The sequence below is a fragment of the Taurulus bubalis genome (assembly GCF_910589615.1).
Source record: "Taurulus bubalis genome assembly, chromosome: 20".
In the NCBI taxonomy this organism is placed as follows: domain Eukaryota; kingdom Metazoa; phylum Chordata; class Actinopteri; order Perciformes; family Cottidae; genus Taurulus; species Taurulus bubalis.
The window spans coordinates 3320546-3344377 of NC_136608.1; the positions used below are offsets into that span (position 1 = coordinate 3320546).

General features: G+C 45.7%; 1 protein-coding gene across 1 annotated transcript; it reads left to right on the forward strand.

The window, feature by feature from the left end:
- Window positions 1-11076: 11076 nt before the first annotated feature.
- On the forward strand, window positions 11077-23478 carry LOC306752392 (cAMP-regulated D2 protein; the record flags this gene model as incomplete). Its single annotated transcript, XM_079236144.1, has 8 exons — window positions 11077-11547; window positions 13069-13270; window positions 13603-13736; window positions 14775-14902; window positions 15057-15175; window positions 15826-15966; window positions 16709-16881; window positions 23026-23478. 8 exons carry the CDS (start codon window positions 11077-11079, stop codon window positions 23476-23478), a joined length of 1821 nt encoding a protein of 606 aa, XP_079092270.1.
- Window positions 23479-23832: the final 354 nt, after the last annotated feature.

Below are 23832 nucleotides of genomic sequence, written 5' to 3' on the forward strand. Positions count from 1 at the left end.
AGACGCCAGGTAGGGCTTTGCTATTCCACCGGTCACCATTTTACCCAGGCACTGGCTGAAGAAGCCCTTTTCTGTCAGAGTCAAAAGAATCACACTTGTTTATGAGGATGATACAGAAGTAGAAATGTTTGTTGTGTTTACAAAGCAACAGCAGAAACGTGTACTGCACGCTGAAGTGGAAGCAGCTTAACATGCAGTTCCTCTGGTGTGTGTGTCTTTGTGGCGTAGTGGAGTGTAAGAAGGATCAAAGGGGCCTTGAACCCAGCACCATTATTTCTGGGAGGGATTTCCAGGTGGGCTCAGGATTCTGAGCCACAGCGTTCCTGCTTAACATCCTGGTATTTATTACATGTGGTCAGAGATGGATTACTAAACGGGCCCAACGGGCACAGACCCGAAGCCTTCACCTATAAATGGACCAGAACCAACCAGGAAGAGACTCAAAATTACAACAATGACTAAAGTCTATCAAATTCTAGGAGTGGGTTGATTCTTGGTGGGGCTTTTTGCATGTCATTGCCCAGGGTTAGGGTTAAATATAATTAAATATTTGTATTAAAAAACACTAGTCACTCATCCCAGGACTCCTGCTGCCCATTGTCTCATAACACGCCCATGCATGTCGTTCCCTGTCGCAACTCATGTCTCCACACTGTCACTATCCAAATAAAAAAAAGGCATAAAATGTCACCAGAATAACACAATAAAGATAATATTTCAGGGACAAAGGAGAGTCGTTCTAGGTCCCCTAATATATCTTTTTACTCACTTAATCTAGATGCAACACAACGTCGCCGTGCTAAAAAGGCAGCATGCGTTTCATTGGATAGAGGAGCAACATTAAAGGTACCGATGCAGACTGGACGGGAGGCCGCGGGCGGCTCGATGACGGCGCTCACGTCGTAGAAGCCGTGATGGCACACGCAGGCGTAGGAGCCCAGAGTGTTGATGCACAGAGAGTGACGAGGACACGGCGGTCGCTCGGGAGAAGCACACAGGTCCGGACCTGCAAACGGTCGAGGCACACGAGATTAAAGTAGAGGGTTTTAGTTTGAAGCCGATCACAGACCTGCCATCACCTACCGTTCCAGTGAATGACCCCATCTGTGACCGTCATCTCGCCCGTCTTCAGGGAGTGAATGTAATCCAGCTGATCCTCAATGGAAAGCGGCACGTCTGCTTCCGCTTGGGACGCATCAAAAGACGTAAACAGAACCTCTGTTTTATACGGCTCGTCCGCAGCCTCAAAGGAGGCCAGCGCCACGCGGGCTGGCTGATGGAAGTCTTTCAACAGATCCTGCAGCTGAATGACACACATATTTTTGTTCCAAAATGTTCTTTTTTTTGTCGAAAAAGGAGCATAAAGAACAAACATGAAAATGCAAAATAGTTCATATGATGCATATTAGCAACAGTTGCAGCACTTTTTCATGAAGAGGTTTGAATAGATTTGTGCAGGCAGAGGATCGACCCGGAGCAGCGTCTGTGAGGAACATTCCTGTGAGCTCATTTATTGAGTTTCCTTTTAGAGCTACGCAGTGATGCCACAGGCTTTTATTGTGAAAGGTGAGAACTAAAAGGAGTGAATCTGGCCTGCGCTGCCTTTGGAAAGGTTCTCAGGAGTAATAACATTTGAAGTCTTGGTTTGGACCATAGAGCCTCCATGTTGTTATATTTTTGCCCAATGTGACGGGTTGATGCCTTTATTTAGGGCGCGAAAACTCTGAAAAAGTGATCTTGCTTGAATTTTTTTGTGCTTTTGGCACATCATATTGGCATGCTGTGAGAAAGTATTCATGGCAAAAAAAAATGTGTGTATACAGTGTATATAAAAAATATATTGACGTGTGAATTCATTTGCACTAAATGAAAGCCCCCCGGTGTTTAAAGGCCTTTAAGAAAGGCTTCTTGTAGTCTTGGAGGATGAGATGGAACAGGATCTGTGGTCCGTTTACTTTCTCTCACCTTATCTGTGTAAATCTTCTCTATTTTCGCCCTTAGCTCCGACGCGTCATCCTGTATCTCCTCGGGCAGAGACCAGGGCACGACCATCGTGAGGCCCAGGAGGGAGAAATCAAACTGCGGCTCTACAGAAGCACACAAAGTTAAAAACACATTGGGTTATGTTTCATGGTGTTGGACCAGAGGCTCTCAGACTGACCTTCGTCCAGCACATGTCCAGCGGCCCTCATATGGAACCCGGAGGAGGAATTGTCTCGCTCCACCCACACGTGGGAACGCTTAGACTCCCAGGTTGCGCCACATTCCTCCCACACGTGGAGGACGTAGGGCTTCCCTCTCTCCAGCCTCGGGAGCCTCAGCTCTGGGTCGGCGACGCGGCCGCTCAGCACGGCGGTGCCGTTCTCCAGAGAGAGCGCGTAGAAGAAGGCCACCGCTGGCTGGCGGGCGGCGTGCGGCGTCCACAGGGCGGTGGAGTCGTTGGAGCGATATCGCAGCGCAGACACGCCGTGAGGTCCTGGATGAGAACAGAGAAAGATGCTGAGTTTATATTCTGCAAATGCGCACACACACACACACACACACACACACACACACCGTTGATGTTGGAAAGCTAATAAGTGACAATTGTCACCTATTATGTTCCTAATATAGAGTGAATCAAATGAAAATGGTGCCAATACCCAAGATGCTAATTATATCAAACATTTTTAGTTGACAAAAACAGAACCTTTGTCCGCTGAAAACACTGAAAGAGTTCTACGACGGAAACACAGACGACTCCCAGACCTGCCAATCACCTTGTAGCCCCGCCCTAAAGCATACCCTGCTTTATGGTCTATTTGACTAAAATAACCATACATTTACTAAATTAATGTGCCGTCGTCGTCAGACATTACCAGTGTGTGCGGCGACCGCCTTGGCGCTCATGGACACGCCCTCTCCACACAGCGCCTCCACCTTGGCCTGGTACTGTTGGCATGGCAGCAGCGCGGCCACGGTGATGCTGGTGAGGAGCGTGGTGGCCTGCAGCGCCCCCTCGTGGTAGACCCTGAACATGGAGATGGCGGAGGTGTTCTTCACCTCCCAGCTCAGGGTGTAGTGGTCGGGGCCGAACGACGTCTGACGCAAGGCCTGGATGCCGGAGTGAGCTGCGGATCGGAGGGGAGAGGGGATTACGTGAAACACTGTCGTCTTTTCTAAAGATGAAGATAAAAATCATCCATCGGGTTTAACAGGAGCTGCTTGTTGTTGTACCAGAGTTCCCGTCGTTCAGGCTCATCCTGCTGTAGCGGGACTCGACCCCCGCCTGGCAAACCGTCTGCAGGCCAAACTTCACCCTGGTGCAGGGCTCCAGGTCAGACAAGACGAACACAAAGTCGTCCTCCTCCTGCAGAAAGACCACCTCCTCTGTGACGCGGTCGGCACCGTCGAGGTAGAAGACGGTGAGGAGGAAGAAGGAGAACTTGTCAGGGCAGTCCCAGGCCAACGAGATGCTGTCGCTGCTCCACGACGTCACCTCAAAGTCCAGCGGCGGGTCTGGGTCTGGTGGGAGGGGCATGAACAATTGGCAAAGCGTTTAAACCAGGGGTCTCAAACTCAATTTGGCTTGGGGCCACCGCTGGTATTGTGATCTCACCGGAGGGCCACACAGAAAGCGCTTTTTTTTTTTTTACATTCATAACATATTTTCGTCATTAAAAAAAGGCAACCAGCAGTTTCTATACATTTTTATAATAGTTTTTAACAGTGCAAATATATTTAATTTTTTTAAATAACTTATTGAAACTGCACCGAACCAACAAATGCAAAACCTGAATACATTTGTACTTTATTCTATTTCTTGCCAGACACCTGGCAGCGCTTCTGCTCACACAGCTGAGCCACATAGACACTGATCCAGGTCACATTGACCCTAAACCAGGTCACAGTATAGAAACCCTGATCCAGGTCACAGTAAAACCCTCATCCAGGTCACAGTGAAACCCTGATCCAGGTCACAGTAAAACCCTCATCCAGGTCACAGTAAAACCCTCATCCAGGTCACAGTAAAACCCTCATCCAGGTCACAGTGAAACCCTGAGTACAGCTCCAAGATGGGCATCACTAAGCCTGGACCTGTACTTGCATTTATTAAAGTTCATAGTGGAGAAAGGTTTCTCACATGTGTGCTTCCAAAAAGGTACATGACCCGACTGATCACTTTTGTCAGCTCAGGGAAGGATGGAGGCAATTCTCTCAGAAATGGTCCATCATGTCTGGTTTTCCTTGTGCCTCTGAATTTAGCTTTTAGATCTCTGTTGCACTGCAAGTCAATAAGATCCATTTGCAACAGACTCAGGACTGAGAAATGACTTCATACTACAGATCAAGCTTCATGGGCTGTGTGCACATGAAACATTAATATTACAACAGTTTTTGTTTTCAAACAAAATATTTACTATATATTTGAGTCAAAATATGTTCTATAAAAAAACAAACTATTTACAATGTTTACACAATGTGCATGTTTCAGTTTCGTTTTTTCAGTTTTCAGAACAAGAACAACATATGTAATCTGTAGGTATGTGTGTACTATGTACTCTGTATGTGTGTATGTGTGTATGTGTGTATGTGTGTACTGTGTACTCTTAACCAGCGCATGGTCGTGTGTCTAGCGTACACAAAGTAAAACTGAACAGCTGAGCGGAGCAGAGCTGCCGTCTCTCTGGACAGTGTTGATCTTTTAGTACACTGCAAGTTTTTTTTTCTCAGGTGGTAGTGTGTTGTCTGTCTGAATACAAACCAGTGTATCTTTGCAGCGTATGTGGGTGGGTAGGTCCTTAGGGATTTCCTGAGTGTTCATTGGGTAGTTTCACACAAAATGTCGACTGACACCTGAATCAACAAATCAGGTGAAAGGTGGAGCTCGACACAGACGCCTCAGGCTGTGTGCTCCTATGAGAGGCACGTATGATCACACAGAGAAGTTGGGCGGAACCTCCAGACTTTGGCGCATCCAGCAGCATCTGAATCTTTTTTCTACTCCGTTTTTTCGGAGTTATTAATAGAAACGTCCAGTAAAAGTTATCTTACGGGGCGGCGCGCGCGGACCTCAGAAAAACGCGCGGGCCGCACTAACACTAAACTTTGATGTCAAGTAGGGGGCCACAAAATATCGGCTCGCGGGCCGCAATTGGCCCGCGGGCCGCGAGTTTGAGACCCCTGGTTTAAACCCTAAGGGCCCAAACCCTGAACCCTCAGGGACTCACTGACGTCACCTGGTAGCTGGTCGAGTGTGAGAGGCTGTGAGGGCTGGAAATGTAAGAAAATATCATCTACAATTGTGGGTATTTTATATTTTTTACTCCCCGATTTGAACGTCTTCCAGGCTCTTTTGTCACGAGATGAGACGTCATTTCAAATGATCTATTCACTTGTTTTTGTCAAAACAGCTTCAATAACAAAACGTTTGATGAATAAATCTGTAATAAAGTTTCTGCTTGCATTCCTCTGATTGCATGTGTTTTCATGTTACATCTTCAATCCTTCATGTTGTTGTGTAAATGTAATTTCTTGTCTCAATGCTTTCATTGGTAACTGCGTGTTTAACGTCACATTGCTATGAATTGTGGGTAATTCCTTGGCCAAGTCTGCATCTAATGCTGACCTACAATGAACATATTAACCATATTTTAACCAGATGGTGAATCAGAAAAGAAAGAGCGTGATTAGAGTGACAGAAACTCCAGCGATCAGTCCGATCAGCTGCAGCGGCCAATCAAATAACGGATCAAAAATTAGGGGGGCGTGTCGGCCGCTAAAACACTTCCTGGAAGCCTGCTCTCTTGCATCCTCGCTCATGGCTCCTCAGAGATCCCTTGAGGAAATGACAAAGAGACTTGGGATGTACCCTGTGAGGCTAAGGGTGGAGATTGGGATTGGGCCCTGCATCAACAGCTGTATGGCCACATGGGGGCAGTGTAAACAAGTCGTGAAGGCATCACTTAGCAGCTGCATCATCTGGTAAATACGTTGTGTGTCTGACCACAGCTTTCCACCAGCTTCTGAGGGCTCTTCAGCTGCTTCATGCTCCACTGTGGTCATTATATTAGCTGTCTGTCATCAGCTGCTAAAACCTGCTTTAGAAAATTGATCATCAGGAATATTTCATGAAAAATAACAGGAATCGTCTGACTCCAGCCCCTCCAATGTGATTTTTTTTTGTGTTTTTCTTGCTCATATATGATAATGAACTGAATATTTTTGTTTGCAACAAAAATCAATTAAAAAACTAAAAAAACATCTTGAGTTTTGGAAACTTGTATCAGATCGTTTTAACTTATTTAAATAATCAATAATCATTAGTAGCAGCCTTATCTCAGTGTTTCTGCATTCATAACGAGATTCTGTCAACGGGACAAGATTCTGGTGTCAAGAGGGCATTTTGGTTTATGTTTGTAGTCAGAGTAGTATTGACCAATCACGGTGGCGCAGGCTTTGATAGACAGTAGGTAATCAGTCCATAAGACCGGGACATAAGACCGGGACCCCAGCAACCCACGGGCCTTACCGGTGATAGTAGAGAGGCAGGTGAGGGAGCGCGTGCCTGCGATCTCCACACAGGGCACATAGGTGCTGCAGGCCTCCAGCGCGGTGAAGCGGTAGTGGTTGTTGGTGGTGCTGTCCGTGCTGAGAGTGTTAAAGGAGCCCAGCTCCGTGTAGTACAGGGTCACGTGGTGGCTGCTGCCGACTGCCAGTTGCTTCTCCATCCAGGAGACCAGCAGCATGGAGGGAGTCCTGAACTCCAGCCTGACAGGGGGACGCGTAGTGTGGCCTAGGATGAGCAAAAACAAAGAAATACTGGGATAAAGCATTAACAAATAAACAGAAATGACGAACACATTTACTAAACGTGCTCGGCAAACGCCCTTGCGGTCAACATCTTGACATATTGGAAAGCAGAGCAAAGGTCAGGGAGTCACTTATCACCTGTGGACACAGTTTATCTCACAGTCTGGTCAATAGATGCCCTCATATCTTTTTCTTGACAGCCTGACTAAAAAGATCAACATACAACACCAGCCTTGAACCCGTTAGGCAACATAACATAAACAGAATAACATAAACGGGCAGGAGAGACCCTACTGTTGGCCTTCAATGACCTTTAAAGGAATAGTTTGACATGTTGGAATTCAGCTTCTTCGCTTTCTGACTAAGAGTCAGAAAAGAGGCTCAATACACGTCTCATGTCTGCCTGTTTAATATAAAGCTAAAGCCGTTAGCTTAGCATAAGGTAGGCTATGAGGTCTTGTTATTTTTCACATATCTAACATTCATTAGTGAGCTTTGAAAGAGAAGCTGGAAGGCAGATTTTTCTACCTCTGGATAGAGCCAGGCTACCCGTTTCCCCACCATTTCCAGTCTATGCTAAGCTAAGCTAATGCTGCTTAGCCCTAAATCCACACATCGCCTCCCCAGATCACCCTCCCCTCTGATAAAGGCAGATAAAAGCAACGTCAACCCTGAGCCCCTACAAAAGACAAAGAAAGCCAGGTTATGTGCAGGTTACAGAACAGGAAAACACTTCAACTCTCAAACGGATAATCTCACCAATCGCAAGGAAGAAGTTTTCATCCTGGTGCAAGAATAATGTTCCATTTTCACACGCAAACACGTCAGTGGGACTCATCAAGTCCAGGAAGCCCTGAGGAGAGAGCGAGGGATCATCAAGGTGTAAAGAGAGAGAGAGGCGCTGCATCTGTAGCTTGATCTGTTCCATCAGAAGTACCTTAGTGGCACTTGTTGGTTGCTCGACGGGTTCCTGCCGGCCTCGGACTTCAGTGTGCTTAGTACCTTTGATGATCACATTTAATCAAACACTTAATAACTACTGATTATTAATGGATACAAACATAAACCTGATGCCAAGTTAAAAGATGCTTACGCGGGGTGATTCTTAACGTCCATGTCTGAACAGAGCCTCTGTACTCAAGGGTTAGCTTGTTTTCTACAGCTGGGGACACCGTCAGGGAGGTGACTTTACCCGCCTTCTTGATGGACTTTAGTGACGTATCGTTGAGCCATACGTTTACATTCTGCCTAAAAAGATAGGAAACAATGAAGCCTTGGTACAATCAGATGTTCCCTCTCTGAGAGAAGGTCATTCCAAATCCTACCTATGTATCTGCTCATCACCACATGGACACACCTTGTGAAACCTAAAGTAATCTTTCCCCTTACCAGCCACTCTTCAGTTTAACATCCATCTGATACATGAGGTCAGCTTGTCTAAAGGTGCATTACATTTCATTTAGCTGACGCTTTTATCCAAAGCGACTTACAATAAGTGCATTCATCCATGAGTACAAACTCAGAACAACAAGAATCAAGAAAATACAATTTCTTCAAGAAAGCCAAACTACAAAGTCCTATAAGTAAGTGCCATTCAACTACTTTCTTTATTCAAGATATAATCGGAAAAGATGCGTTTCTAGCCAAAGGTATGTGGACGCACCATACACCACACTGTACTTTGGGTCTGGGGCTCAGCTGGGTTCCTTATTTCCAATTACAGTCAGATCTGAATGGGAACACAACCTGGTGCCGGGCTCCAAAAATGGTAGAAAGCCGTAAAGGAGCCGAGACTGTTGAGGTTGAATATCGGTTGATGGCTTTGGAATAGCATGTTCAACAGTTCATGTGTCCACATACTTTTGGCCACAGCCAAACTAATACAAAAGGCGAGTCTGTCTTTAAATCTTCATCTGGTTCCATTACAGCTGTTCAACTTAACACTACATACGTAAATATTGAGTTTACATGAATTAATGTATGCCGAATTTACCAGGAATATAAAACGATTCATAAAAATATCTCAAGTAATGTGACATGACATGTCCTGACTCGCCAGTTAGGAGAGAAACAAAACGTGGTGTTTTAGTGAAGGTAGTTTGGCGTGAGGCTGAAGACGACACGTGCACAGCGCGTTTACCTTTCCAGAGCCTCGCCCTGACTCATCCAGCAGACGGAGAAGGAAATGTGGTCGCAACGTCCTGCGGGAGACATACAGTAAGATATCTCCAAACGGAAGCCAGTCTGGTTCATGTGAACTGTACTCACCAAACGAGATGGTATGAGGCACCAGGATGAAAATGATGAACCACAAGTGAAGGGAGTTCCTGGAAATATTGAAAGCTGGTTAATTAATCTTCTGAATTCGAAAGAAAAGTGATATCAAACTGAGTGTGGACACTTATTATATTATATTATATGTATGTGTCTTACATTGTCTTTGTAATTCCAGCAAACGAAAGCTTGTGTTTACTAAAGCGAGCGCTTGGCTGGACGCGTCACAACTCCTAATGAGGGTCAGGTGTGCGCTGCGCTCGCGCACCTGCTCGGATCCGGTCCTGAGGACCTGGACCCGCTTTGCGTCATCGTGCGCGTGCGTACACTCAACCAGGCGGAACCACTTCGCTGCAGCTTGACTTTCACACAACGGGATACACTTGAATTATACTTTTTATTATTATTGGCGGACAATGTCCTTGTTGCAAACATATACTGTCCGATACCTGAACACAAATAAAAAATGCATCATTTTCAATTTCATCAAACATTCTACAAGAAAGAAAGACAATTAAACAGTATAACAGTGATTCAGACAACTTTATTGATAATAACACATTTCATTTGTTCTATTTCTAACATTATGTATTTGCTATACATACTATACACACTATAAACATAACATTGCTAAAGCTGCAACTATAATTATTTTAAATCCAGGCTGAAGGCTTCTCTGTTTGCCGCTGCCTTTATGAAATAATGTCTTCCACTGCACGGGAACTTTCCTTCTTCTTTTTCTGTCTTATTCTATTTAGGCTTATTTAACATTCCTATGCACTTGGCCCTTCAAAGGGCTGATTTTAACTGCATTCATGTCTTTTTTATATTGTTTATTTTTCACTTTGCTTTTAATGTTTTAATATAAAGCTCTTTGAAATGCCTTTTTGTGGAAATTTGCTATATAAAAAAATGTACCTTGCCTTTTAATTGCAGAATATAAACTCCTCCACATGTTGTTAAATCTCCCCCTAAAGAGACGAACACTGTCCTTCAAGGCCTATCTCATGAAAAGAAGAGAACTATGGAGGAAAACACATGTGATTAAAAAAGGGAAAGTTATGAATGGATGCCGATCCGGCACAGTGTGAGGACACTGCAGCAGTGTTCTGAACCTAAAGCAAAGCAACATGTTCTGGTGTCCGTTATTGGTGTGGACATGAGTGAGCTGGTTGCTTGATTTATTTGAAGATTGTCTACAGCCTCAAGTAAATGTATTCAGTTTTTATAAGAAAACAGCAAAAAAGAAAACAAAAACAGAACCATGTGACATTATTGTCCCTATCATGACTCCCAAACATGTTTTACTGGGCCTCAATGGGAACCCACACTGCATGTTCTGGCGCTGGAGGCCTGCAGGTGGCGTTGTCGGAATCTGATCAGCTTTATTGGCCATGTGTGTTACACATACATGGAATTTGACTCCGGTTACACGTTGCTCTTACATACACAATATACAATATACAATAAGCAAGATAAATATAAAACAAATGTTGTGCACCATTAATGAGATTTGCAGTCCACCATCTGCGATCAACAAGTTCACAAATACATTGTTTGCGTCAATTAAACGTCAATAACTAAAAAAACAAATAAAATTGTATAAAACAATGATTACAAAAACCCTGTAATGCTGCGTTCACAACAAAGTGTGAAAGCAGCATTACAGCACATATTCCTCCATGAAGCAGCTGTGTTGTCCCCTTCTACCTTGTGTGTGTGTGTGACTCTGTGATTACATTAAGCAAAGGGAAGACCACTTGTCCTCTATTAGTCGTCCCGCATCGCAGCGTCCGTGTCTACTGGACGCCACTCGGCTATCAGACAGTGCAGCCTTTGTCTGATCAAAACAAGCAACCACAGCTAAATTGGAGTCACAAGTATGCACCGTATTTGGAGAGTTTCAGGCTGCTGGACTGTTTTCTACCTCTGCTGGACCGACCACAAGTCAAGTCAAGTCATGATCTAAGCAGCAGCTTCTGGGGAAGTATAAGAGTGTTGCAACGCAATATGGAGAGCTGGCACTGTTTGCTGCTGCTGTGCACGCTAAGTTTGGCGCTGGCGACGAAAGGCGATGATGACATCGACCTCGTCAGCTTCCTGAGAAGCATCTACCCCGGGCTGCTGGTGAGAGACGAGCCGCTCATTGGCAACAAAGGCCGCGAGATCAACTCCCTCCAGCAGCTGGGCCCTGCGGTCCGCTCCATAACAGAGCGATCCAAGGTCCAAACACTCGACCAGGAAACTAACGTGACCCCTGGACCGGTGGTGGTGACCAAAGGCGGCCAGATCAAGGGGATTACGGTGGACAGGGCCCATATATTCTATGGGATACCGTATGCAGACCCTCCCATCGGGGCTTACCGCTGGAAGCCCCCCAGGCCTGTGGGCCCTCGGCCCGGGGTTTATGACGCCTCCTTCCCCAGGGCGTCATGCATGCAGGCCTGCAGAGGACCCATCTCTGAGGAGTGTCCTCGGACAGTAAGGAACACTGTGACACTTCTCACTCGTTTGCATGCTGCCGTAATATTTTACTTGAGCATGATACCATGGTTGCATTTGTGGAAAAGGTGAGAGTTGTACGAAGCGGAAAGAAAAGGCCCCTCGTGCTCTAAAAACAGATTCAGGTTTTGGAGATGTATCAAAGATATTGTGTATATTCTTGTAAATTTGGTTGATTGTGGATGGAACTAAAGAGCCACCAATGTTTTTGAGAGTATGAGCTAAATCATGATGTCATATTAAGACTAAATTCACTACCAAGATAGCACACATTCATTGCACACCCAGTTTATGTCGAATCACAGTTGCATCACCAGTAACGTCTAAAATCTAAAATCTAAATTGTGTTGAGGATTAGAGGTATATTGCAGAACAAATACTGAATCTTTCAATTATCATTGGTTGGCCTAAAAGTATTTGAATTTAAACATAATCTAAATAATACTCAACCTAGCGGTTAACATATATCTACAATGTCTTCTTTCAATTGGAAAAGTTATATACCATCGATTAGGATGATTTAAAAAGAGCTATACACTGTTACCTATGAAGTAGCTAATTTAGGGTATTTAAATGGTGTGATTACAAGGCTAGCAGTGGGGGGACATGTTGGAATTTTATCCAAAGCAACTTACATTATTCTCTATACATCGTAGACACACAGGGAGCAATTCAGGGTTAAGTGTCTTGCTCAAGGACACATCGACGTGGATTAGCAGAGCCGGGGATTGAACCACCGAGCCTCTGATTGAAAGACGGGCATGCTAACCACTAAGCCACAGTCACCTCCAATAATGTCAGAAGGCCAATTTGTTGCTCCATATAGGATAACTAACTAGAAATCCTTACTATTAAAGAAGGAATTGTTGTCAGATTGTCAGCCCACAACTATAAAGTGCATCACTGATCATTCATTTCATATTGTTGGGTTAGCAGGCTAGCTAAAAAGCTAACAAGCCAGTATGAATCGGAAAGCTAAGTTGTGTATTCTCAGTTGGTGACAAGAATACTAGACTACATATTAGCCTAACACTTCACCGGGCTTCTGTCAAATGCTACTGAGCCAAATAACTACTGAGTTCTCAGAGCATATCTATTGCCTCCACACGGCTCTCAACATGGCGACGACTGAGCCAGCGGCTTGCAGCTAACAGTGCAAACAAAGGCACCAGTGCTGACAGAGCCCACAGTGTTTCCCTGAGGTGCTGGAGAGTGCTACGCTTCCCTGACCAACCGCCGGTGTCATCAGATGCAACCGCCTTATGAGAGCAGTGCAGGGCGGCGGCCATGAGCTAGCAAGTGACGTGCACTGCTAGCACGGCTAGCTTAGCTATCTAAACACAGCAAAGAGTGGTTTGCTGCTATATTAATGCGCTGAAAGTCGTTTAAAGAACCATTTATTTGAAAATTGACATCATAACCAAGGAATATTTGAAGCCTCCCAGAACAGCATGTTAAATACAATGTTAAAAAAAATATGTCCTCTAATGTCCCAAAAAGGTCAGCGAGGACTGTCTCTACCTCAACATCTTCGCCCCTCTGGATGTGGACTTCAGCTCCCCGCTGGGGGCCCCGCTGCCCGTCATGGTGTGGATCCATGGCGGGGATTTCATCGCTGGCTCCGCCTCCAAGCCGCTGTACGACGGACGCTTCATCAGTAACTCCACCCGCACCGTGGTGGTGAGCATGGAGTACCGACTGGGTACGAAGGTTTCCGACATTTCACTTTTTTATTGGACCTATTCCACTGTAACACGTGTGTTAGCGTAAGGAAAAGTATTACTGACACATATCAATATGTATATGAATCTATGTAAAAAAAAAAGATAAGTATAATACACAATAATATTGTGTATTTCTGTACTTTTCTAAATTGTACTGTATCACAGGGATACAGGAGGGATGACCTGTAGCTGGCATCTCGTGTTAGACATCAGTTAAAACAAGGAAGTGCATTGTGGAGCTCAGAGGAAATGAATGTCTTGCTGGATTCAATTATGTCTGATCATGTGAATTCACGCTTGACTTTGAAAGGGGCTTTTGGGTTCCTCCTGTCGGGCAAAGACCCCCACTCCTCAGCCGCAGGGAATTATGGGATCTTGGATCAGCAGGCGGCTCTTCTTTGGGTCCAGCAGAATATTGCAGTGTTTGGCGGTGATCCCAGCAAGGCAAGCAAGCTAGGACACACACACACACACACACACACACACACACACACACACACACACACACACATTTTTGTCATTATACAACGGGGTTGCACGACGGAATGCAGCTTGTAGTCCTATTTTGTATTTTGTGGCACAACAAAACACAAAAACACACAAACTCAAACCGTATCATATGTGGAGGCTGGAGGATGACTTACGGAGTCTCACAGTCAGAGGAAAGAAGCTGTTCTGAAGTCTGGTGCTACGGCAGATGGTACTTCTGTCAGCCTCCAATTATCAGCTCTAATTATCCTAAGAACCTTAAACCTGAAAGAATTTTTCTTCCGTGTTCTTTTTCAAAATCTCCAGTCATAATCTGCCATCAGACATAAATTTAAATGTGTGGATTTAGCGTAGTTTTCATTTTAAAGGGCTACTTTGGCATTTTTCCACCTGGACTCTATTTCCCAATGTTTGTGTCCAAGTGACTGATGGGGACGACAATTTTTGAAACTGGTCCAGTACTGAGGGAGACGGCTGCAGCCGGCAGACGCTTAAGGGGCTGTAAAGTAATCATATCGGGGAAATCTGGCTCCCATCAATTCACTAAATCAATCAATCCAACGTACGTCCACTAGAAGTGCTTGTTGTTGCCACTGGCATGCTCCGATTAGTATTCTGAGTGACTGACAACAAGAGAATCTCGCTCAAGGAGGCAACAGGTAGAGGAAGGAGAAGCAGCTGACCCCTATGAAGCCCAGAGGCCGAAGCTGTGACGAGCGGGACATGTTGCTGCCCGACATTCTGATTTCACACTTCTCCTTTGGTGGGACTTGGTGAGACACAATAACAGAGCAAAGTGTTGAAAAAATGTTTTATTTCTCTGTGGAGTTGTTTTCCACAAAGTTGTCAGACACTGATAACACCAACCGGAGCCAAAAAGCACTTTTAGTGGACGTGACGTTACATTCACCCTTTACAGACGTTACCTTTTAACAGTGAGAGCTACTGTATACTTCTGGTTGTGAACATACAAATCTGCTTATTTTCTGTCAGGTGACAATATTTGGGGAGAGTGCAGGTGCTCAGTCCGTGAGTCTTCACCTGATGATGCAGAGCAGCAAGCCCCTGTTCAAACAGGCCGTCCTGCAGAGCCTGCCCTTCTCCATCCCCCTGAAGAGCAGGTAGGAACCGCCGGCTGACAGTTGACTCTGGTTGTGATGCGGTCTGGGCCTATTTCTCTGTGTGATTTGTGCTTCCCCGAGCTGTCGATGCAGATGTTTCCCAGCATGCTTTACGGACAACCCTGAACGGTATTTGTCTGCGTCTCTCTCCCAGACACGACGCCCTGAAGCTGGGGAAAGAGTTCGCCAAACAGACCAACTGCTCCGCGAGCGACATCGTCTGCCTGCTGTCTCTCGCTGCGCAGGCCGTCCTGGCCGCCCAGATGAAAACAAGTAGGGCGCCGCGAACACCGGCCTACGCTCGCCAGATTTAGAGCGACGCTCTCGGGCTGCCCACGCAGTTACATAAGAGGATATGGAGTGTGGTTTTTATCTGCGAAAGATGATGAAAAAACATTATTTTGATCCTGAGCGGAAGCATATTGGAAAACAGAACCGTAAAAACGGAGGAATAGCGGGCCTCTGAAGGGGCAATTAGAGGGACTTTACCGCCTCGCAGCACCAAATGACTGTAATCTGTCTGCGGGGCTGACAGGGTTATTGATCAGCATCACTGACTGTGTGATTAGGTCATCAGCTGCTATTTTCTGCCTCTCTGAACTCACTTTCAGGCCCAGATATCTGGAACAAAAACACAGCTGTGACACGACAGCTATGATTCTTTTCTGGTCATCATTTATTGAGCCAGAAAAAAAAGATAAAAGAAACAAAGACTGGAAGCAGAAGCAGTTTTACACAAACAATTTCACATGTAAGAACACAACAGGAGAGATACACATCACACTTCAACTGAGTCAAACTGCAACATGTTCGAACTAGAATCCAGGGACGAAGTTGCACGCTTGTAAATCGTGAAGTCTCAGGGTCATTACGGCTCTTGTTGACTAAACCTCGGGGTGGACTGCATGTGTTTTTGATCTCAGGTTCAAAGGTCGTGAACCCGTTCAGGTTCCTGGAGGTCTTTGAGACGTGGGGCCCGTTTATCGACGGAGAGTTGATAAAAGAGCAAGCTGTCACCGCCTTCCAGAAGGGCCACTGGCAGAAAGAGAAGCCGGTGCTGCTGGGTAAAAGACACACACACACACACAGACAAACACGCACATGCACATACATACACACACACACACACACACACACATAAATATACAGTACAGTTTGTCCCAGTGAAACAGAAATATTATCCAAATATTCCCCAGTGAAGTGGAATATTTGAGCAGTGCTCTACATTTTAGAAGTGTTACAGTTACACCGTGATCTTTTCATTGGCTCTTAGGCCATGAACAGAAACCAATATTTGGCAATTTCTGCCTGTTTTAAATTTACTCATTTATAGATTTACACATAACTTCATGATTTTATAAATGGGCACTGCACTGTATTAGAGGTTAGAAGCATTGAACTAATTTAAATGAAATTGAAGAGCAGCAGATACAGAAAGACTTTGTGTACTAAGTTGGCACTTACATTGCATTTTCATTTAGTATTTATTTTTTGTAAAGTTGTACAGTTATAAACCTCTCTCATCCTCATCCTCATCCCCATGAACATCATGGGTTCATGCTGGCATTACTGTGGACTCCCTTTGGTCGTCGTTAACACAGTTTTCCTCAAGATGACAGCAAACAAAACCAACCTGAAGGCAAAGTGCTGCTTCATAGAAACCAAGCAGCCGAGTGAATCCACATGTCTTGTTGCTGTAAAGCTGCCCACGGTCTTCACACCACAGAAAGCTTGTAGACGAATAACAAAAAGGCCACGTGGAGGTCTACGTCGGTACTGACTGAGGCTCTGCTCCCCGTCCTGCAGGTACGACCTCAGAGGAGGGGGTGATCTTTGCGTACGGTGTCTTCAAGAAGCCGGTCTCCGCCTTGGAGAGCACTGTGTACGTCACGGCCATCTTTAAACAACACGCGCTGCGCGTGCTGCACAGGTACCTGCCCCTGTACAGGGACGCTGACCGCAGGGCCATGCTCGCTCAGGTAAGACCAGTCTCTTCATTGTCAGCACTGTAGCTGATGTATATGATATATATATATATATATATATATATATATATATATATATATATATATATATATATATATATATATATATATATATATATATATATATATATAGTCCCGACGCATTCTCGCTCCCAACTCGCCACTTGGTCAGTGGCCACACCCCTCAAACCATGGTACTCCTCTAGCGTCAGTTTTGGACGTGTCAGGGACGGTGTTACATGCGTAGTTATTTACGCTTGGTACATCACTTGCATATGTTGTGTGTTAGAGTGTGTTAGCTAAGTACGGAAGTTAGCCTACGTTACAAAAGTAAGGTCAAATGAGTCCAAACTTGACTTTTGATTCCACACGGGGCACAAACAGCAGTCTCCTGGGTGAAAGTCCTGTGTTTGTTTGCGTCTTGCTCACTACATCAGTTTCTCTGACTAATAATGCCGTGGATGGGTTTACATTGGAGTTAGTTGTTATCCGATGCCGAGGGGTTTGGTTGAGTTGGGAGACTAGAGCGGTGGAGCGGGTTGATAGTCCAACCTCAGGATTGTTCATACACACTTTAGTGAGAGCTTTATTTGGGCCAAGAATAATCTCATTTGACGAATTACACTCTCCTGACTCCACAAACCATTGACATCTGCTATGTACCGATAAAGTGTGTCCTGCTTCAGTGGTTGTCCAAGCTGACTGTCTGCACATGTGAACGCCATAACAAAAAAAGGGATGTGGAATCAGTGCATTATAATGAATTGTTGTACTAATTTAAACATACACGATGACTGGTAACTGAGCAATTGTGTGTGGCAGTCTTCACTATTCACCATTAAAAGGCACTAGATTTGCATGTCTGCCATCTTTAGAGAAGGTTTTCAGCAGACTTAAGGCTGATGGTCAAAAGTCACTTATTCAAGCTTAGAGACAACGTGTAAACTTCATAGAGAAATCTTCAGCTCATACTGTACAAGGCTGCTTTTGATCAGATTGTGGGCAAATCGCATATGAATAATATTCTTCCATCAGATGTGGCTTTGTTTATTTATGGCAGTGTCAGGAAACTGTCAACCCAATCTACAGCTGGCTTCATTTTTAGACCGTAACCCAGAACATGTCTCCAGAAGGATTCCTCTGTCTGTGGAAAAAGACACAAAAAACTAATTAAAAGAGACTACATTCACAGTGTCAAATGCTCACAGACTGTAAAGTGAACACTCAGACACAGTCTCCCACACACACATGAATCAGCAACCACCCATTTGGTGGCCTTGCGAGGCGAGCGGCCCCCCATGGATCGATGTCCCCGGGAGCTCGTTGTGCAACGGGGACCCAGCTGTCTTCTGTGCTTTTTGCAAGAAAAGTATTCTCTTTTGCTGCTGGGGTTCGTTTCTGTCAGTCACAGCTGAGCGTCATCGCCATCGTACAGCAGGCAGTTCCTATCATCTGCCTACAGAGGGAGCTACAGCTCCAGCTTTTTCTCGAAGTCTGACTCCAAAAAACAATTTGTATGAGTGAAGGGTGAAACCAACTGGAGTCAGGGACTCGGCCTGACTGCTCTCACTGAGAGGCGCCGCGTTGCTCATGAATATCTACCGTGACAGGAGGGTCAGCGGAGGAATCGCACACCACGTCCTCAGACAGGCACAGGGCTCCTGTTACCTGGGGGCCGAGACACACTGGTAATCATTGAGGAGGTGGTCTGTGTGAGTACAACTTCCACTGCAAACGTTGTACCATGAGCACATACATTTTAGATTAGATGGATTTCTTTGGGATGCATATACAGGACACCCCCTGGTAATAGTGCTAATGGGACTCTTGAATTTGCACCCAGAACACCGTCAAAACGTACATTACAGTAATTCTCAACCACAAGAGAGACAAAAATGACTTCAATTCAAAGATGTTTATTTTCACGGGGCCAATAGGTAATTATTACAATTATTCCAAATGACGAGAGGCCCCCTGGTATAACTGGTCCTTTTGTTTTCGCCAGGTGTTCTGAATGAACTGTAATTATAAACAACATCTACCCATATGTTTAAAGCTACTTCTCAGTATTTTCTTCTTTTGAGTCTTGTGTTGAAAGACAGAGAGAGGTGGAGTGATATTCAGTCACAGTTCACGGTGCGGAAGGGAGACATACACACACCCACACACACCCCCACTCACACACCCACACACACACACACACACGCACCCACGCACACACACACACACCTACGCTGTATGGGTTGGTGGTGGTGCATTGCACACACCCTGTGGCTCTGCACACATCCAGAATAACATAACTAACCAGCATCACCTTCCTCCCAATGAGTTGGAAGAGTTTCTCTATGTTACTTTCTTTTCAGTGATGGCATTCTACACATATTTTGACAGCAGGGAACCATGAAATGCAAATTTTCATGCATTTGAAGAAATGTCGGCATTAACGTGTTTCATCAAAGCCCAGTCTTTCATTTACTGTAGAGCTCAAACATACGTGAAAGTGTGCAGTTGCTCTTTCAGGACTGCAAACCTCACATAGGAAGTCTCGCCATGTCAGAATTAAGCAGAAATACAGACAGTTAAAGCTCTTTTTCAATCGCTTTAAAAGTTGACTGTCTTCTTTCCGTCTTGACTTTACCACGGCAAGTAATGAGAAAGAGAGCGGAGGCATGGGAAAGTAGGCGGCGGTGGAGAAAATTATATAGTGGAGAGGCAAACTAAGAAGGGAAAGTAAAGGGGAGGAGAAGTGGATGAGGGAGAGAGAGAGAGAGAGAGGAGGAAAGGTGTATTTACAGTCCAGTATACTGGAACACATGGCACACATTCCATATGTTCATTTCTACCTGTGCTTCAGAATCACAACCATTTATTTGCCAGGTATGTTACACATACGAGGAATTTGTCTTGGCGGTTGGTGACGACAACATTTAACACAGTGCAAGAAATAGAAACAAATTAAATGTACAATAGAATATCAAATAAAGTGCCCAGACAAATAGATAACAGTATAAACAAGTGTACTGTAGGTGTGTGTGAGCCATGACTATCAGTGTGTGGTCTGTATGGTGGTGATCAATACATTTGTGTGTGCGTCTATTTGAAACAGACGTGTGCGTGCGTGTGTGTGTGTGTGTGTGTGTGTGTGTTTGTGTGTGTGTGTGTGTGTGTGTGCCAGCTTCCTTCAGTCAGCCTGTGTGTTTGTAGATGTGTGGGTGCAGGTTGCGTGCAGCTGAAAAAGACACTGGTTTCCAGGTAACAGCAGAAGAAGACGGCCCAGCTTCAGACTCTTCCTGCTTCCTTTCAGCTGAGAGGGAACAATAGTTTCTGCTGCTCGTCTCTTTGTAGGTGGCGTGCCAATTAGTATTATTCATTTAGTCGTTTACAACAACAAAACGGAAGATATGCTGAAAAGCATAAGCCTTCAACACAGCTAGGCCATTCTTCAACTCATTCATGTTTTATTTTCCAGGTTTCATGGTCCAAGTAAATGACTTTTGTTTAATGCAGTGCTGTTTAGTTATTGCCTTGGTGCACTACTTTGCAGTTGTCATGTCTCAAAGCCAAGGAGAAACAAGTGTGAATATGCAAGTTCCTTCAACAGAGCTAATTAAGAAAGAAGAGACGTTCGTGAAAGAACAAAGGAAAAAAAGATGATACGAAGCTACATTAACGTAAATCCCAGAATGAGAGTGACACAAAAACAGGAAAATCCATTCTTGACACAAAGAAATGAGTCAGTGTGATCATGAGTGGGAGGTTTGTGGGTTTTTTTCCTACCCAAGATTGGAAAGTGGAAAGCGTCTGTGACGTCAGGGAGGAAGATGTGTGTTTCAAGAGGAGCAGCAACAGGAAAAGAACATCCGGCGTAAATCCATTATTTCTGTTGTTATGCAGCTCCGTGAGGCTCTACCTTGATGTCAGCATACTAATAAGCTAACAATGGAAATGTTAACATGCTGATGGTTGGTTGGTAACGTCACCATTTTAGTTTTGCACGTTGGTATGCTAAGACAGTAATTAGCACACAACACACAGTAAGGCCAAGGCTGATGGGAATGTACAGACGTAATGATGGCGCTAGCTAAAAAAGTCTGGTCCAGGGGTCTCCTGAAGCAGCTGACGGGTACCGGCAGGCCAGAAGGGCTGCAGCTGCGATGGTCGCGGATGCTAAAACTCGGGCATGGGAGGAGTTCGGGGAGGCCATGGAGAAGGACTTTCGGTTGGCCTCAAGGAAGTTCTGTCAAACCATCCGACGGCTCAGGAAGGGAAAGCAGGGGCTTCCCCAGGCTGTTCTCAGCAGGGGGGGGGAACTGCTGACCCGGACTGGGGACATCGTAGGGCGGTGGAAAGAGCACTTTGAGGAACTCCTAAACCCGGCCAACATGTCCCCCGGAGAGGGGGCAGCGCCGGAAGACTTTGGGGTGGTTTCTCCCATATCCCTGGCAGAGGTCGCTAAGGTAGTCAAAAAGCTCCTTGGTGGCAAGGCGCCAGGGGTGGATGAGATCCGCCCTGAGATGCTGAAAGCGCTGGACATTGTTGGGCTGTCTTGGTTGACACGCCTTTTCAGTGTCGCATGGGGGTCGGGATCAGTGCCCATGGACTGGCAGACCGGGGTGGTGGTTCCCATCTTCAAGAAGGGGGAACGGAGAGTGTGCTTGAACTATCGTGGTATCACACTGCTCAGCCTCGCGGGAAAAGCTTATGCCAGGGTGCTGGAAAGGAGGCTCCAACCGCTTGTCGAACCTCGGATTCAAGACAAGCAGTGCGGATTCCGTCCCGGTCGTGGAACAGTGGACCAGCTCTTTACCCTTGCAAGACTACTGGAGGGGTCCTGGGAGTTTGCCCAACCAGTCTACATGTGCTTTGTGGACTTGGAGAAGGCTTTCGACCGGGTCCCTCGGGGGTTTTTGTGGGGGGTGCTGCGGGAGTATGGGGTGCCGGACCCGTTGGCACGGGCCATCCGGTCTCTGTACGCCTGCAGTAGGAGCTGTGTCCGTATCCTCGGTAATAAGTCAGACACGTTCCCGGTGGGTGTTGGCCTCCGCCAGGGCTGCCCTTTATCACCGGTCCTGTTCGTGACCTTCATGGACAGGATATCTAGGCGCAGCCAGGGGGCGGAGAGGATCCGGTTCGGGAGTCTCGGGATCGCCTCTCTGCTGTTCGCGGATGATGTGGTCCTGTTTGCCTCCTCGGATTGTGACCTCCAGCATTCACTGGGGCGTTTTGCAGCCGAGTGTGAAGCGGCAGGGATGAGAGTTAGCGCCTCCAAATCTGAGGCCATGGTGCTCTGCCGGAAACCGGTGGATTGCTCCCTCCAGGTGGGGACAAACTGCCTACCCCAAGCGAAGGAGTTCAAGTATCTCGGGGTGAACGCAATCTATTCAACCCATTCAAAAGTTGAAGTCAGACGATTAACACACTCATTAGGGTTCATCCACTGAGGAACGTGAACGTCTGCACAGAATGTCATGGCAGCATCCAATAGCTGTCATTATCTTTCATTAAATAATCTCAACCCTGGCACTAGTGGAAAAGTAAGAGGATCAAAAAAAATTAGGATTCATCCTCTGAGGAACATGAATGTCTGTACAAAACGTTATGGCAGCATGCAAAAGCTGTTACTACATTTAATGAAAAATACAACATGTCAACCCTTTGTTGGCATGACAGGAAAAGTCAGAGGATCCTCAAAGTCATTGAGATTCATCCTCTGAGGAACATGAATGGCATGGCAGCATGCAAAAGCTAAATAATAAAAAAAAAAAATCTCAACCCTATGGTGGCACTGGAGGAAAAGTCAGAGGATCCCAATCCTCCCAATTGTATTGCAGCATCCAATAGCTGTCATTATATTTAATTAATTAATACAAAATCTCAACCCTATGGTGGCACCAGAGGAAAAGTCAGAGGATCCTCAAAGCCATTGGGATTCATCCCCAAAAGTCAGAGGATCCCAATCCTCAACATGTTATGGCAGCATCCAGATATTAGTGCAGACTAAACTGTTGACTAACTGACTGACCAAATACGCCATCCAATACAGCCAGGCCAGTAGCACGGCTGAAGATCATCCAATTCACTTGAAATATGTTAAAATGTCCGACCAGCTCTCTCTCTCTCTTTCGTCCCTTTCTTCAGATTGTGACCGACTACGTCTTCCTTTGCCCATCCAGGCGGTCGGCCCGCGCCGGCACCGCAGCGGGCAGCGAGGTGTGGATGTACGTGTTCGACCACGTGGCGTCCGACTCGCGCGTGTGGTCGGGTCTGACCTTCTGCTACCGACACGCCTGCCACGGCGCCGAGCTGCCCTTTCTCTTTGGCTCCGCTCCGGTGGCCAACTTCACCCTGTCGGTACCAGAGAAGCTGTTGTCCAATCGGATGCTGTGCTACTGGGGCGCCTTCGCACACACCGGCGACCCGTCCTCGCGCGGCCAACAGACGACGTTCTGCCGCCAGCAGCGTCTGCCCGCTTGGCCGCGCTATTCCGACACCAGCAGCTGGCTGGTCATGAACCTGACGGTGCGGTCACATGCACAAGTGGGAACCAGGGACCATGTCTGTGACTTCTGGGACCATCTGGGCATCTATTAGTGAGAGGGGACATGTTGGGTTACTCGGTGTTGAAGTAGCATCAATACAGGCTTTTCTCTTTGTTCCCCAGACTGTCATTTATGTCACTAAATCTCGCAGCATGAAGTTAAGGCGTCCATCACAAAAATATATTACTTTGGCAATTATTTCAATCAATCGCCAGCTTTTAGGAAGAAAATGTAATTTCCGTTTCCTCTCTCCAATAAACAGTCCACATCAGTTTTAAAAAAAATGCTATCAATATGAGTTTTCTGTCTATTCTATTGGTCACCAGCACTTTGTGACCTTTGTCTGTGGAAAGCGTGATCAAAATAAACTGTACTTTAATTACTTTAATTAAGTACTGTAATTAAT